Source organism: Juglans microcarpa x Juglans regia, chromosome 4S, assembly GCF_004785595.1.
Source record: "Juglans microcarpa x Juglans regia isolate MS1-56 chromosome 4S, Jm3101_v1.0, whole genome shotgun sequence".
Classification (NCBI taxonomy): domain Eukaryota; kingdom Viridiplantae; phylum Streptophyta; class Magnoliopsida; order Fagales; family Juglandaceae; genus Juglans; species Juglans microcarpa x Juglans regia.
The window spans coordinates 26,726,066-26,743,347 of record NC_054601.1 but is presented as its reverse complement, the minus strand read 5'-3'; the positions used below and the strand labels follow the sequence as shown (position 1 = coordinate 26,743,347).

Genomic DNA, 17,282 nt, shown 5'->3' with positions numbered 1-17,282 from the left:
TGGGACTTAATTCTCAACAATTGGTCCAATAAAAAAAAAATTATAGCTAATAATACACTTGTTCCCCTGTTTAATTTTGCCTATTTTCAAATTCAAAGCACTGAAATCTTGATTTTTTAACTAACATGATAGACTTAATCCTGCAGCTTTCCTTTCCTAGTTTGAAAACCCTGCAGCTGGCAGGTCTGCCCAAAATAAAGCATGTTTGGAGTAAAGAGATCTTCAGGTTTCCAGATTTATTTAATTTACATGTTGCCAGATGTGAGAATTTGAAAAGTTTGTTTCCAGCAGCCACAGTGGCTACAAGTCTAACACAATTAAAGTCTCTCAAGATAAGAGATTGTGGGGTACTGGAGGAAATTGTCCAGAGAGAAGACGGGACGGATCCAACAACGAGGATTTTATTCACTAACCTAACTTCGCTAAGCCTTGATGGGTTGCCAAAACTCAAGTGGTTTTTCCAAGGGGTGCATACTTTGGAATCGTCGTCATCTAAGGAATTACATGAGCAGGGAGGCACACTTTTCGGGGTTAATGAGGTAACAGTCCAATCAACCACTCTCTCTCTCTCTCTCTCAAAATTTACAACGATGGAACTGGTCATTCACAATTCATTTATGTCAGAGAAATGATAATATAATCTTGTATTATATAAGTATTATATAGTTATTTTTTTTTTAAAATGGTAAGATTTATTATTAAAAAGAATAATATTATATATAATTATGGATTGAAGAAATGATCTATATTTCTTTTAAAAAAAATAAAATTTATTATTAAAAAATTAATTTTTTCGTATATATTTTATATTTATTTATTTTTTAAAAAATAGTACGCGACTTCTAGGTATTCTAAGATTATAAATATTATTTTTCTATTAAAAAATTATTATTATTTATATAAATAACTTATTTATTCATTTTTTTAAAATAATTATACAATACTTGCGAAGTCTTTTTATTTTGCCACATGGGATGACGCTACCACAAAAGAGAATAGGGACTTGAAAGGGTATCTGTATGTATATTTTTTTATTAAAATATTTTTGTGAATAATTTTTAAAAAACATATTAAATAATAAATGTACAAATTATTATTATTATTTAAAAAAAGGCACCAATCTGGATTCTGTACACTTTATCAGTACATTTTGTATGTGGAAGTATCATTTCCCATACGAAACTTCTATGTAAATTTATGTCTATAGATTCCCTCTCTTGTGGATTTGTTAAGGAAAAAGTTAAAGTGGTTGAGACTTGGGTCTCGACGATGGGTTCAACAATTTTTTTTTTTTAATTGAAATTTGTAATGACTTAATCCTGCAGGTTGCCTTTCCTAAATTGACAAATTTGCTTCTATGGAATCTACCCAAAATAAAGCGTCTATGTAGTAAAGACCCCCAAACAATTCTCAGGTTTCAGAATCTACAAAGAATTCATGTTTCAAAATGTGCGAGTCTTAATAGTTTGTTTCTAGCCTCGATCGGTACTTGTCTTAAGCAATTGAAGCAAATTAGAATTAGTGATTGTGGGGTACTAGAGGAAATTATTGAGGCTGAAGGAGGAGAAACAGTGGGAAGGATGTTGGTGTTCGAGTTCCCTCAGGTAACTTCTTTGGTTCTTGAAAATTTACCGAGACTTGAGTGTTTTTACAAGGGACTGCATATTTCAAATTGGCCGATGCTAAAAAAGATGTCGATTGAAGAATGCGAGAAAGTTGAGGTACTATTTGCTTTAGGAACAGTTGAAGAGAGGCAGTATTCTCAGATGTCAATTAAACAACCCCTTTTCTGGGTGGATAAGGTAAGAGATTATAAATTATTTAGCTCTATTAAGATTTTCACATTTAGGTAGAAGACGTAGAACTGACATCATTTTCATGAAAGTGAATGAAAATTTTACATCCCAAAAGTATAAAATCATTTTGATATGTCTTTAATTAAGTTGATGAATTTAGTTAATTAATCTCTTTAAATGGTATACTTAATCATAATATGATAATTACTAAAAAAATACTCAGTTCTCCATATTCTAGATATCATGGTTTTCATTATTTAAAGTTTTTACATATTTTTTTATTATTTTAACCAGTCACATTAGATTATCTATAAGTTTAGCTAAATTAAAAAAATAATAGTTTTACATTTGTTTTGTTATTTCTTTATTTTAAGCCCTCTTCGCCTACCATAAATCCAATTCAAAATACAAATAGAATTTTTACACTAGAGATTCAAAAGCCAAGAAAGAAGCAAGAAAAAACAAATTAAAAAAGGAAGAGGTCCAGTTTGCTTGTTGAGTAATGAAACCAGGAAAAAAAGTTTCAGTTCAAAATCTAAGAATAGAGAGTTACGATTATGATAGAATTCAAGTTCCGTCTCTTTAATTTAATTATTTTAACTACTAGTAATGGAGACGGTAAAATATATTATCTGTGTTCATGTATTTTGTGATATCTTAAATGAAACTCAGTGTTGTGATGAATTTAACAGAGGCCAGTCTCGAGCTTGGAGATATTGAAAATTTCTAAAATGGAAAAGTTGGAAATTATATGGAATATCAAGGACTCCCATCAACGCGATATGTACAACTTTCCAAAACTACTTCATATTGATGTTTCATTGTGTGAGAGTTTGAAAAGTTTGTTTCCAACAGCCTCGGTTGCTGCAAGTCTCCAGGAATTGCAGTCTCTCATAATAACAGGTTGTGGGGTATTAGAGGAAATTGTCGAGAGAGAAGACGGGACAGATCCAACAACGAGACTTTCATTCCCCAACCTAATTTGTCTAGGACTTTATGGGTTACCAAAACTCAAGTGGTTTTTTCAAGGGGTGCATACTTTGGAATTGTCATCGTCCAAAGAATTGCACGAGCAGGGAGGCACTCTTTTCGTGGTTGAAGAGGTAATAATCCAATCAACCTCTCTCTCTCTCTCTCAGAATTTTCAGCAATAGAACTGCATCTCCACAAACCAATTTTCTTTGCTCTGCTCTGTCCTGTCTTTAATTGAAACAAGGGATTTAATCTTGTAGGTTGGCTTCCCAAGTTTGAAACTTTTGGATCTGTATGGTCTACCCAAAATAAAGCATGTATGGAGTAAAGACTCTCAAACAATTCCCAGCTTTCAAAATCTACAAGTAATAATTGTTGGGAAATGTGTGAGTCTGAAAAGTTTGTTTCCAGCCTCGATTGTTAGATATCTCGAGCAATTGGAGAAAATTAAGATTTATGACTGTGGGGTGGAGGAAATTGTTGCGGCTGAAGAAGGAGAAGCAGCAGAAATGACGTTGGTGTTCCCTCAAGTAACTTCTCTATGTCTTGAAAATTTAGAGAGACTCGAGGGAGTGCATGATTCAAAATGGTCGATGCTAAAAGAGAAGCGGAATCTTGAATGCAAGAAAGTTAAGGTAAGACGCTATAAATTATTTAGCTCTATTAAGATTTTCACATTTAGGTAGAAGACGTAGAGGCTGACATCATTTTCATGAAAGTGAATGAAAATTTTACATTCCAATATTATAAAATTTTGTTAACTAATCTTTCTAAATTATAAATTTAATTATAATACTAATCATTAATAGAAAAATACTCAAATTTCATTACTCTGAGTATGAGGTTCATAAAAATATATGTATTTTTTTTAAAGAAGAATATACCAAAACTATTTTTAGTATAAAATATATCTAACGTATTATATGAAATCACATCAATTTATCAGTTTTCTTTTATAGAATTTCTTTACGGCTTTAACACTTCTTTTCTTATTTTTATAATATTATCATGACATAATAAAAGCCAACTTAAAGGCCCAAACTGAAAGTCACTTTTACAAATACATGATGAAATGTATTTATTTTGAACAAACGAATAAAAGTCCTTATTTGAATTATTTAGTTTTCTTTTTATTTAAAAGTAAAACAAAAACTATATATATATATATAACATAATTTTTTTTATTAATTTAAAAGAAGCCGAGAGCTCTCAAGTTAAAATATATCTGTTATAGTGTGGGATGGGGTATGTGTTAACCACTCATCTTCTGACAAATTTTATAGCTCTTATTCCCGAGCTTGGTGATGGATAAGTTGGAAATTATGAGCCGGAATGTCACTATTCAAAAATTGTGGGGTTCTTGTTATGCAAGGTGTTTGCATGCCATGGAATCTTATCGGCTTAGAAGTGATTTAATGAAAAATTACATATTATGGAATGATAAGAAGATGTTTACACGCCAAATCGCGAGGAGTATTAAGGCTCACCATCAATCTGCTCCAGCGAATTCCACCTCAGAGCAGGATTCTAACAAACACGACTCCAAGGCAGCAGATGCACTAACAAACTCTGCACAAAGGAATATTGCAGATGATTCTAGAAGGCTCGTACAGTGCTGAGGTGTCAATCATGAGTGTGTAATATTGGTTGAGAATTGTCTATAAATATAAAGTGTCATTAGACTATTGTATTCAAGAAATCTGTAGCCTTTCAAATGTATTCGTGAAATGAATCCAACTCTGAAGCATTTTTGCAAACACATTTCTTGCACTCTTATTTCTATTACTTTTCAAGGTGACATTAAATGATAGATTCACAAATAAAATATAATAAATAACTTTCAATCATCTAATGACACATTATGGGATGGTGAATAGCATTACTCCATTTAAAAAGCAAGAGGGGCAAAATGGTAAAGAGCCATGTTCCTTAATAGCTTCCTGGTCAGTAGGGGTCAAAATCGAAGCCTTCGGTGTGGTTTTTGGGCAAGACTGAAACCGATCGACGAGAGTAAATATGGAGGAGCAACCGACCATAACCGGTCGATGGAGAGGAGAAAAACCAGTCGTATCTACTCTAGCGGTTCTCTGGCAGTTCACGGTCGGTTCTCTGGCAGCTCACGGTCGATTCTCGGTTTGAGCTAACAGCAATGGTGGTCTGAGAGAGTAGAGAGAGAGAGAGTTGCAAAGGAGAGAGAGAGGATGAGAGAAACTTAAAATCAATCGGGGAAGTAGAAGGGAGGTAGAAGACGATATAATATCGAAACGACGCCGTTTGGTTTTAAATCGAACAGCGTCATTCCACTTATTTTTTTTATACGTTAAGGCTAAAATGATGCAGCATCGTTTCAGTTGTGTTCAAAACACAACTACAAGCATAAACGAAGCCATTCCACTTAAACCAATATACCATCGGTCGGTTCGGCAGTTTGACAGTGGTTCAAACTGGGACCAAACCGGCCAACTTCAGTTTGAGAAAAAAATTGTTGCACGCCAGCCTGTTCTTCACTTGTTTTGGCCGGTTCTAGTCTGTTGCGACAGGTTTGGTCAGTTCTTGTACATCCCTAATGGTCAGGGACGGAAGAAAGAGTCACGAAAAAAGACGGAGCAACCGGACATTTTGTGTTCCCTACGCTAACTGAAATGGAACTTGATGAATGGCCACTTTTCAGGTCTTGCTGCGACATTTCTTACAAGACTGCCAAATTTGTTGAAGTTTGAAGTATCTAATTGTGGCTGGGAGAAAATATTCCCAGCTTACAAACTTCTTGATCGAGAAAAACAAGCTATGATAGTCACACGAAGGCAGCTAGTGCTGAAGCATCTATCTATGCTTACAGTTGCACATTTGTGGAAAGAAAACACCTTCCTATGCTCTGGAGCTTATTCCTTCGAGTTCCCCATCTTTGGAGAATGTAATTGTGAGACTACGGACCTGTTTGGATTCAAAGATGAGTTGAGATATTTTGTGAATAGTATAATAAAATATTGTTATAATATTATTTTTTAATATTATTATTTTTTTGAAATTTAAAAATGTTGATTTATTTATTATATTTTGTGTAAAAATTTAAAAAATTTATAATGATAAAGTTGAGATGAGTTTCTAATCCAAACTAGGACGAAGACGTTCTGTCACGGAGTCTTGAGTACACCGAAGCTGTTGGAATTAGCATGATTTTAATATTGTCACACATTGGCTTCGGGAGTCAAATCACTATGGCCCAGCTCAATGGTTATTCTGAGAAAGGGTTAAGTCTATTCCCATCTTATAAAACCATGAATTTTAATATTTGAATGTAATAATCCGTAACTGCAATCTGCAATCAACCAATTATATATATAAATATATATATATTCTCCCACGTCTTAACACACTAGATAGTTTAAATATATTAGTATTCGATACGAACTTTGGTGTTTTTAGCAACACTTAATGCTTGTTGTTAAGATACAAATAGATAATTAAATATATATTTTTCCATTAGGTTAAATTTTGGAAAAAGTAAAATTGGTGTTTAACACTCATCAATAACACCAATTTTTTTCTCATTATAATCACTGGAATGGATTAAATATACACGACCCAAACTGAGCCTACTAGGCCCAGTTCAAGGGGAGGTCTCACTACTAGAAGATAAAAGGAGAGAGAGGAACGAGAGACAAGAGAGAGGAATGGGAGACGAGGAGGGGACAACGAAAAAGAGAAGTTGTTTAGAAGGTTTATGTAAAGGCAAGTGCTCTTCTTACTTTAAAAGATGTATTTTGGGACCTTTAGAAGTTGAATATTAAGTGAAAACATTTTCATTTCCTATGGGATATTGCTACCGATATTGTGTTATATGACCTTTATTTTATTCTTAATCTATCTAGACAGTTAAAATTAAATGAGATTCTATCTTGGCATTGATAAATGTTACAATGTATCAAGATTTTTTTATTATTATTATCCCCATCAATTCATATGATACGCTTTTTTAAACTTTTAACAATCTTCAAATTCATTGTCGTAATTGAACTTATAATTAATAAAAAGTTTTTGTTTCTTATCATCCCACATATTATATTTGTTTTTATTTATTTATTTGTTTTTATTTCTAATAAACTAATTGAATTTTTTTACTTAGAGGAGTACAACATACTTGCTAAGAAAAAAAAATGTGTGGCGTAGGACGAGTAAGATTTTTTTGAAAAAATTATAAGAATATTATTAGTCTTTCTACATAGAATTTCATATTCTATATATTACTTAAAAATATATAATTTTATTTTTATATTTCATAAAATAAAAAGATAAAAAGATAAAATTATATATTTTTAAATAATGTGTATGTTTAGAATTATTATTTTTTTCCAAATAGAAGAAAAGACATCATGGAATCATGGATATAGAGGATGCCAATGTATTCAATTCATATATAAGCTTGAAAAATAAAAAAAACAATCATATATAATATACTATTAATTAACACTTCTTCTCTCCCAGATCTACTGTACGGTTCTCGATCATTTTCTCTCGCTTTTGACAGTCGCCCTCTCTCTTTCTCTCTGCTTCGCCAGGTACTCTCTTCCTATCTCTCTCCGTCTTAGGGTTTTAATTGGAACTTTTTTTTTTCTCTGTTTTTTGGCTTTTAATCTCATTGAAATTAATTGGGTTTGTTTAAAAGAAAAGGTAGGGAAGGTAGAAGTTAGAAAATAAAATGGATTTTCTGGTGCTTGGTATTGTAGAGTTTTTAACCCGCTAAAGTGCGAGTCTCCACCCATTGTGGTATTACTATTAGGCTAGGTTGAACTAAACTCTGATTTTTTAGGTAGATGCATTTCTGTTGTTCTATTCATGGATTTATCGATGTGAATGATTCATCGCGAGATTTATAAAATTCACTGCTTGATTTTATGCATTGGATTAAAGATGTTTTTCACTTGGTAGAAGTACGTAGTTTGTCTAATGTGAGTTTCTAAAGGAGAAAATTGAGATGGCTTTCAGGGCATTTGGAGTTTGAATTAGTTTAGACTTAGTCGATATTCTTAGGGCTTTATGCTTTGTCGAGGTCCTTATGCGCGAGCCCCCACAAGAGTGCCGACTGGAAATAATGTTACTATCGATAATAACGGTACAGAGTTTACTTTTTTGGTGTATTTCTAGAAAAGTCACTGAAAGATCTATGAGGATAGGGAGGGAAAACAAATGAGGTTATGGAAATTGTCCCTTTCTCGAATTCCCCGCCCAAAAAAAAAAAAAAGAGTTGTGTGATGGTGTTTTTTAACTGCGTTTTTTGATAGGGATATTGAACTACATTAGATGATATTCAATTCATTAAAAAGTAATTGGCTAGGCAGTATTCAAATTGTTGTATTGCTCACTTAGACTATTCATGGCGAGAAATAGCATAGTTTCCAGTGCTAGAGCTGTGAAGATAACTTTATTGGTGCTTTCTTTTTATATGAAGTACCTAAGTAGTATGTATGAGGAAAGAAAAGCAAAGGAAGTGAAAAGATAGGGCTGCTGTGATATTGCCCAAAGATTATTTATTGTGGGTGTCTGCTAGATCAAAGTTAATTTATTTTCTCCATTTTGGATGAAGTTGACCTAAGTAAATATAAAGACAGTGTGTGCAAAAGCACACTATGCAGGTGAAGGAGGGCATGCCATGATCTAGTATGAGGTATATTTATCATCCTAGTTGGCTTAATCGATAGATGGGTCAAGTTGTACAAGTGCTGCTTATTTTGAGATTGGAATTGACTGAGCAAACATAAATGCTTTTCTTTTTAGAGTTATATTTGACGGTAGAGCTTCCTATGCATTACTTAGATTCTCACTTGTCTTGCTGGGTGTCTTTCTTTTGCACTTCATATGTCTTTCTAGTTCTTGAATTCTTGGATAGCTTTTCAGCTAAAAAGCCTCCCACTCTATGTTTCCACTTCTAGTACTTTCTTTAAAGATATCGAATAGATTTTTGAGATCAGATGATCTTACAGCAAAACAGGCACCCCTGTCAATTCTTCCAAAACAGGCACCAATGGAGCAGGTTTCAAGTAAATTTTCCATATTTTCAAATCCATTTGTTATTGAAACTGGGAAGAAGCACATATTCCGACTGGATTTTGCAACTGCTTTCTGACTCCTATGGAACTCTGATCCAGGAAGTCCTTGATCCCTTCGATATTAGAATTCCCTTGCTTCACCTCTTTCACTATGTGGCAATTCCCGATTCTGGGAGGAGATAAAGAGGATGACAACTGAAAATTATGGTTTAGATAACAGTTGATGTTGATGGACATATTTGATTTAACCTTTTCCCACGTATAAAAAAGTTTACCCTTTTCTTGTTAGAAATAAATTTGCTGAACCCAAGCCTTCACAGATGAGAGGAAGCCAGTATGTAAAGATGGTAACTTACTTTTTTTATTGTGTTGACCTTATTTTGATTGATGTGCCTGATAATTTATCGAGCTTGCACATAAATTGGTGCTTCTGGGGATCTCTCTCTCTCTCTCTCTCTCTCTCTCTCCTCTGATTTATTTTCACTAACAATTTTGGCAGTACACATGTACACTAATACATAATGCATTCATTTTTTTTCAAGTTTTTGAACTTTTACTTCTTCCAATTTAATTGAATCAGAATATCTGAAGAATTGGATGCAAGTCCATGGAGCCTTGATGTCTACTTTCCTCAAGTCGCTAGAGTTGGTGACAGGAAAGTTCATGAAAGAGTAAGAGAAGTGTGGCCCCGTTATCAGAAGGAAACACTTGCTAGGGATCCTTATACAAATAGTGATTCTAGTAGATTTCAGTTGCCATCTTATGAAAGGGATCATCAGCGTCTTGTATACAGAGACATGGCAACTCTACCAAGAGAAGAGACTCCTCGGGACTTTTACCCGGCTGGAAAGGACTATCGAGCTTATGGTCCTCAGGGAGAGCACCTTCTAAGACAGCCTGACCTTTTTCATATAAATGTTGTCCCCAAAAAGAGAGACTGTTCAGGCGGATTCTCTCTACTTGAATGAGAGAGTACCATGCTTATGGTCTTGGTGCTAGACGTGAAACGCCATCCACTGTACCTTTTGCAACTGCAACATCTGCTACTGGTTATCATTATGGTGTTTCATCAGGTTCTTATCCTATTGGTGGAATGCACCCAATCGAGAGTGCCAATTTACGCGGGACAGAAACTGATCAAGTGGATAGTTTATACTCCACATATGTTGCTGATGCTTTACTGCACAAAGACAAGACACATCATTATCAGGCTGCCCAGCCTGAAGCGGTGCCTGTGCCAGTTTCGTCTCGGTACTCTTTTGCTGGTCTATCATTCCTACACCACTGACTGAATTTGCATCTTTAACATACGTATCCATTTGTATTTGGACTTCTGTTTATTGGCACCTGATGTGCATATGAGGCACTCTTCAGTTGCATAATGTATGGATGAGGGAACAGTTTTGGGTTCCAAATTTGTACAGAACTGTGTAAGCGGCATTTTGGTACCCATCAAATTTCTTCAGTGTTCAGTGGGAAAAAAAAAATCAGAAATCTAGCCAAGTCCAAAATTTGGCTAGAATGTTAACTTTTGGTTATAGTATCAACTTTTGACTAGGTGTGTCCACATTGGACTAGCCATCTTAATGAAAAAATGCATGAACCTTGAATGATAGATTGAGATACACTGGGGATTGCTTTGTGCATCCCTTACGTGCATGCGGATGAGAACATTGAGAAGTTAAAATAATAATAAAAAGGATTTGCCCTCAGTGGAAGTATGCCACATCACAGGCTGGCTGCAGTATTATACAACGAATGTTATTCTAGCATGTTAGACCATATACAATCACAATTATTCGTAACGTTTTCGTATTATCATCAGGAACAGAGATGAAAATGGGCAATTTAAACTTGATGGAAGAAAGAAGACCCATTAAAACTAAGGCGAATGAAAATTTGTTCAACATTATGTAATACTGATAAGAAAGAGGTCGGCATTACATGAAAAGGAAACAAAGCACAAGCACCCAATTTTAGATCACAAATACAGACCCAACGCAAAGGTTTGTCATTTATTTAGAAGAGTACTCAGGAAGTCCTTCACAAGCCTACTTGCAGGAGATAATGCTACACACTAGATGAACGGTTTTGGGAGCAGCAGTTCATCCTTGCAGACCAATAATACCTGCACAAAATTCCGAGGTAATATTAAACATCATGCGAGCAGAAGGTAAAAGACAAGACAAAAGAATATAGAAAAAACCCACAATGCAGATTTTTTCATAGATCAAATAGACATTATATGCTATTTTCAAAGAGAGAGAGAGAGAGCGCATTGGTAACACCTTAGGACTAAACTGGTTAGAGCATACTAAACTGGTGCAGGGTGGTGTTTAATTAGGCAATTTCAACATAAGTAATGCTAGATACAGTCTTAAGACGATTAAGCCTCACACACTCCTCCTTTGGAAAATAAATAGTGCCTGTTTGCCAACATTTTTTAAAGGAAGGTGTGTGGGGCTTGCACACCCTAGAACTGTACAAATCATTTCTCTTTCAAACATATAAAGATTTAAAAGAACTATGACATTCTTGTGCACAAATTTTATGAGCTCTCATATGCTGAATATGCCTTTTGTGTTCTTCAACGCAATTCTTGATTACTTGCAAAATAAGTTTTACAAGCTTTCAAATGGTACGTCTGTTTAAAGATCTAATTGTAGAAATTTAATTGATACTCCATGAAGTGGTATACTTGGCTGCATAAGTAGCAGGAAGAGATTTTATGGTTTACTGGAAGCCATGGAGTGTTTACAAATGAAACGTGCCCAATGTGGCATTTCACATAAAAGTGTGGAAATTTTATTCCAGTGTTTGAATGATTTGAAAATCTCGAGATGTATACTTAGTTTCTGTTCCTACGTCATCAGCGGGGACTTCATCAGTTTAATTTGATTTCACCAAAAAGCATGGTTGCAATAAGTAGTTCACAATTGTGTTTTTGTTGAAATGGGCACCACATATTTTTTTTAACTTTTTATTGGTTCAAATTGATATCTTCACATTAAGAATCGCTAATCTTATGCTAACAATGTCATTTTTATAAAAAATTTCTGCCAAACTGTGCCTTAAATTTGTTTGGGAGTTGTCAAATCATAAGGTTTCTTTAGTAATTGGAACAGCAGGGAGTCTTCGACTCTTAACTTTTCACTCAATCCCAATTTCAATGATCGCTTGAACAAACAGTTCCTATTGTGTTTCTGCACTGACAGAGTAAACTTTGTTGGTAATCATATAGTGGTTCTTTGTAGGGTTGTTGGGACATATGGTTTTCAGCCTTCTACCTGAGAGTAGCACACAGAGGAGGTAATTATAGCAGTCTGGGTTCTAGTCTAATTGGCACCATGTGATTAGAAGATAAAGTGATGAGGTCTCTAGAGGATAGTATTGTTATTATCATTATTTCCTTTTCACCAGCTGTTTTGGCAAACTAATCGAAAGGGTACATAGAACAATATCCCACGCAGATAATATAAAGATAGTTTGAATCTCTTTTAAGACAATTTCTATATATAGATGATACCATTTATTAGCAATGCAGCCAATTAGATTATGACTTCTCTGACTGATGGTATTATCAGTGATTTCAAAGCGACCAAGCGATCCGAAAATCTCCTCTTCAAAGATTTTTTCATGGCACTGTGCTGCTCATTCAAAATATGGCCATATTCATGGAGTCAGTGGCATGTCCCCATTCTTCTTACGGCCCTCCAAGCTATTAAAAAATTAATTACTGTCAATCGCTCCCAATTCATGCTGTAAGACAATTCTAGACTCATACAGCAGCAAAAGCAAGAGCAGCTGCCCTCTCAAAGCATCACCCTAACCTTCTTTCTTGGTGGTTAGAGAGCCATCTGTGTTTGGTCATACCAATCTATAGGAGGATTTATCCACTAGAAATGTATAGTTGCTTTTCTCTTGAACTTTACCTGTAAGTTCACTCGGCAGAAAATTCTCTGTTTGAAGCAATTTCATCCGGACTTTTAGTACTTACCTATGCTTAGAACTGATAATTCCCACTCTTCTGTTTTGTGCAATCTTTGAGGAGAGACCATTACATAGCAGAGAATCATTCCTAAAAATGAAACTGTTCTTTTCTTGTGCAAAAAAGTGATAATTCTCTTATCTGACAGTTTATATTCAGTATCTGTGTGATTGCGTTGGGTGGACACCTACTCTTTAGTTTTAGATATTATTTTGAAGGCATATTACTAATTTCTTTGGTGTTAGAGGATGGAATGAGAGTGATATATGCATCCATACTCGACAGTTTACTCTGTCTAAGTCACTTTGTATATTATTTCTTTGGCCAAATAATGTACACGAGTCTTTTCAATAAATTTTTATTTTGTTCACCATGTTTGTATCAAATACCCTTCTGATTTGGATTAAAGCATGTTAGGCCTAGCAAATAAAGAAAAAAAGAGTTTGAGCTATTGGGTTTTATATTACCATCTTATTGTGACTGTAAAATTCTGATGCTTGATCCAGGGGTTACTCAGTTCTTCAAAAAATTGGATATTGGTTCGCTGGATATTGGGGATTATCTAGCTACTACATTTGCCAATTTTCTTTTTCGAGTAACTTTGTTTGCTGTTTCATTCTGACTGTATTGATCCGTTATTTCAGCAATCGGTGCAATATTTGCTGCCACGGACTCTGTATGTACATTGCAGGTATAGCAGATATCAGCATGTTATCATGTCTTCAATCGGATAAGGTATCTACACTTCAAACCTGAACTTTCGTGGGATGGTGCAGGTGCTTAATCAGGATGAGACGCCTTTACTCTACAGTCTTGTATTTGGGGAGGGTGTTGTAAATGATGCAACATCAGTGGTACTTTTTAATGCAATCCAGAGTTTTGACCTCAATCATATCGATTGGTTTGCATTTTATTGGCAACTTCTTTTATTTGTTTCTCACAAGCACAATGCTTGGGGTGATAGTAAGCCTCTCTCTCTCTCTCTCTCTCTCTCATAGATTCATATGTATTAATGCACGTGTGTTATGCTACATGTGCCATTCTCCTGCGGTATGACATCTCTTTCCCCTGCAGACCGGGCTGCTAAGTGCATAGATCATCAAAAAGCTGTATTGTGGAAGGTACGTTTGTCAGAATTGGAATGATCGAGTCAGTTGCTTTTACTGGTATTGCAACAATAGTATTCCATTGTTTTTTTTTTTATAGGTAACAATACTATTCCATTGTTATTATACTAATGTTGAAAATGGACCTAGTCTCATAATAAGAAGATGCTTTGTTTGGTCTTTAGATCGTATGCTAGGTTTTTATTTGTTGAAAGTGGTCTGGTGACACCTAATATTTAAGGTCTCCTGATTTGGCTTCTGAAGAAACTTTTAACCGAAGGAGGAAAGAAGTATTAGAATCATATACTAAAACGAAATTCTGATAATACAATTTTTCTCATGATTTAGGCACTCTACAGATCGTGAAGTTGCTCTTATGATGCTCATGGCATACCTTTCATATATGATGGCTGAAGTAAGATGTCTAATAGTTTAACGGCACTCATTTCTCTTTCTATGCTTCAAATGCTTTATGTAGACGGCAGATTTGATAGATTGCTAATTATTTTTCATCTCACTAAGATGCTACTGTATTTAATCTGTTATGCAGTTGTTCTATTTGAGTGGCATTCTCACGGTATTCTTTTGTGGGATTGTGATGTCCCATTACACCTGGCACAATGTGACTGAGTGTTCACGAATCACTACCAAGTAATTCTTCTTAGAAGCTATCAAGCCATTTTAACCCATTTTTCATATGTAGAACAAAGGTCAATTTGTCATATACCTAATGCTTTAGATTTTCCTTCAAATTATCACAGGCATGCTTTTGCAACCCTTTCATTTGTTGCTGAGATCTTTATCTTCGTTTATGTTGGAATGGATGCCTTGGACATTGAAAAGTGGAGATTTGTCAGTGGCAGGTATTATCAGCATAAGAGCAGACGACTAACTAGTCCTTTTAGTTCCAAGCTCTTAATATGTTGAACCTTATATCTATTAGTAGTAGTAGTAGCAGTCTATGTAATTTTTCAGAAAAAATGTATGATATAGCTGCCTTGCTGAGACATTATTTATTGCTCTAACATGCAATGCTTGATTTTGCTTTTTGCAGTCCTGGAACATCTGTTGCAGTGAGTTCAATACTGCTAGGTCTGATTATGGCCGGAAGAGCAGCCTTTGTTTTCCCCTTATCATTTTTAATCAACTTAGTTAAAAAATCTCCAAAGGAAAAAATCAACTTCAGGCAACAAGTATGCTTTCTGTTTCTTTTGCAGCATAATTCTGTTTTTCTCGTACTTCATTGATGTACCAAATCTCACCACCATATTTATTGTTGTAGGTGGTAATATGGTGTTGCTTTTGCATTAGGATTGCTTGCGATGTTGTATGAATGAGTTTTGCATATGAAATTTCAATGTTCTTGGTAATGGTAATAACACTTCATATTTGTTTCTGGTCAGGTGTTTGGTTTGTTGACTAAACCTCTTATAAGGTTCTTGCTTCCACATCCAAGACACACAGCCAGATTCGTCTACTCCAAAATCTGTAAGTGTGCCTTTTCTTGGAGAGGGGCAGGATTCTGTGCCTCTTCTTGGAGAGGGGCAGGATTCTGAGTTTGACCTTCCTGAAATTATCCGACCAAGCAGCATACGTGCACTCCTGGCCACTCCTACACACACTGTTCATCGGTACTGGCGTAAATTCGACGATGCCTTCATGCGCCCCGTATTTGGTGGCCGGGGTTTTGTTCCCTTTGTTCCTGGGTCACCAACCGAACGGAGTTTTAATCAAGGGCAATGAGAAGGCAGCCAAGCAAAGAATGTAGAATGTGTTGTCGGTTGCATACATCTTCTAGACAGTAAGGCACCACATGCCTTTGAACCAGCTTGTGAAATATTTGCTTCTGCACTGGGAATATCTCCGCGGGAAGGCCCAGAGAGCATAAAGGATGTGGATACAATAGGGTAGCGAGATGGCTGTGCACCATAATCTTTTGAAACTGCTGCATATCATGTATAGTTAATCTGATTGTACCAATAAAAAATAAATCATTTAGAGCTGATTGTGTTTGCCCTTTTTTTTTTAATACGTCAATTGACATCGTGGTTATTTTTGTGATAATAAGTTGTTGGGTGTTGTTAAGTTCTTTTTTTTTTTTTTTCTAAAGTGACTTCATTAGTGAAAATAGCATTACTACAAGAGAATAGATCATGTTACAAACCATTTCAGGCCATATCAGATCAGGCTTATAGTGCCTAATGCAAATCTAATAAACATGGTGGGATTTCTATCAGAGAGATTTTTCCAAACTTATTGTTGGAATATGCCCATTGCACTATTGAATGCGCACATCGATTTTGTGATCAATGTATCTTGACTGCTCTCTATTTTTCAAGTTCTTTTAACAAAAATCTGGTATCTCTTGCTACCCCTTCTGATTCCCAGTTGCTTGCTTTGTGGGGGTGTAGTTAAGTTATTGTGATGCCTGCACTTTTAGAGTGCGTTTGGATGTTGAAGTGAGTTGAATTGAGTTGAGTTAAGTTGATAAAATATTATTTGATTATTATTTTTTAATATTATTATTATTTTGAGATTTGAAAAAATTAAATTGTTTAGTATATTTTATATTAGAATTTAAAAAAGTTATAATGATGAGTTGAGTTTGATTTAGAAACCAAACGTACCCTTAAATGAGTTTAATTTTCTCATGACTAAAGAAAGATTGTCAATGATATTTGGACAAGGGCTTACGATGCTCTCGTACTTCGTTGTGTGTAAGTGAGATGTTTGGTTCACTGGTTTTTCTAATAAGATCTAGCATGAAAAAATGCATGACCCTTAAATGATAGATTGAGAGACACTGGTGGATGCTTGCTACATACCTTACGTGCATGCGGATGAGAACATTGAGAAGTTAAAATAATAATAAAAAGGATTACCCTCGGTGGAAGTATATTCACAAAATTTGCAGTAGCTATTTATATGCCCAGGGGCATTTCACTTCATTTCTCAATCCTATATTTATTTGTATTCTAGCATGTTAGACCATATACAATCACAATTATTCGTAACGTTTTCGTATTATCATCAGGAACAGAGATGAAAAGGGGCAATTTAAACCTGATGGAAGAAAGAAGACCCATTAAAACTAAGGCGAATGAAAATTTGTTCAACATTACGTAATACTGATAAGAAAGAGGTCGGCATTACATGAAAAGGAAACAAAGCACAAGCACCCAATTTTAGATCACAAATACAGACCCAACGCAAAGGTTTGTCATTTATTTAGAAGAGTACTCAGGAAGTCCTTCACAAGCCTACTTGCAGGAGATAATGCCTACACACAAGATTAACGGTTTTGGGAGCAGCAGTTCATCCTTGCAGACCAATTATACCTGTACAAAATTCCGTGGTAATATTAAACATCATG

At 35.0% G+C, this 17,282-nt stretch overlaps 1 protein-coding gene, 1 long non-coding RNA gene and 1 pseudogene across 8 annotated transcripts in view; all 3 read left to right on the top strand.

Annotated features, from left to right (window-relative positions):
• The window catches only part of LOC121262410, a 168,335-nt gene that overhangs the window by 70,371 nt on the left and 80,682 nt on the right, over window positions 1-17,282 (top strand). For all 6 annotated transcript variants that reach the window (XM_041164887.1, XM_041164886.1, XM_041164885.1 and 3 more), the window contains 2 exons: window positions 147-213; window positions 250-539. In XM_041164887.1, coding sequence (XP_041020821.1) covers window positions 147-213; window positions 250-539 — 357 coding nt within the window. The remainder of the gene's footprint in view (window positions 1-146; window positions 214-249; window positions 540-17,282) is intronic.
• LOC121262423 lies at window positions 4,233-10,265 on the top strand. Of its 2 annotated transcripts, XR_005940097.1 has the most exons (3): window positions 4,233-4,388; window positions 7,254-8,592; window positions 9,965-10,265. It is a non-coding gene; the product is annotated as an uncharacterized LOC121262423 (long non-coding RNA). The 2 variants fall into 2 exon arrangements; XR_005940096.1 differs by lacking the exon at window positions 4,233-4,388 and having other exon boundaries at window positions 7,186-8,592.
• On the top strand, window positions 11,387-16,217 carry LOC121262687 (annotated as a pseudogene).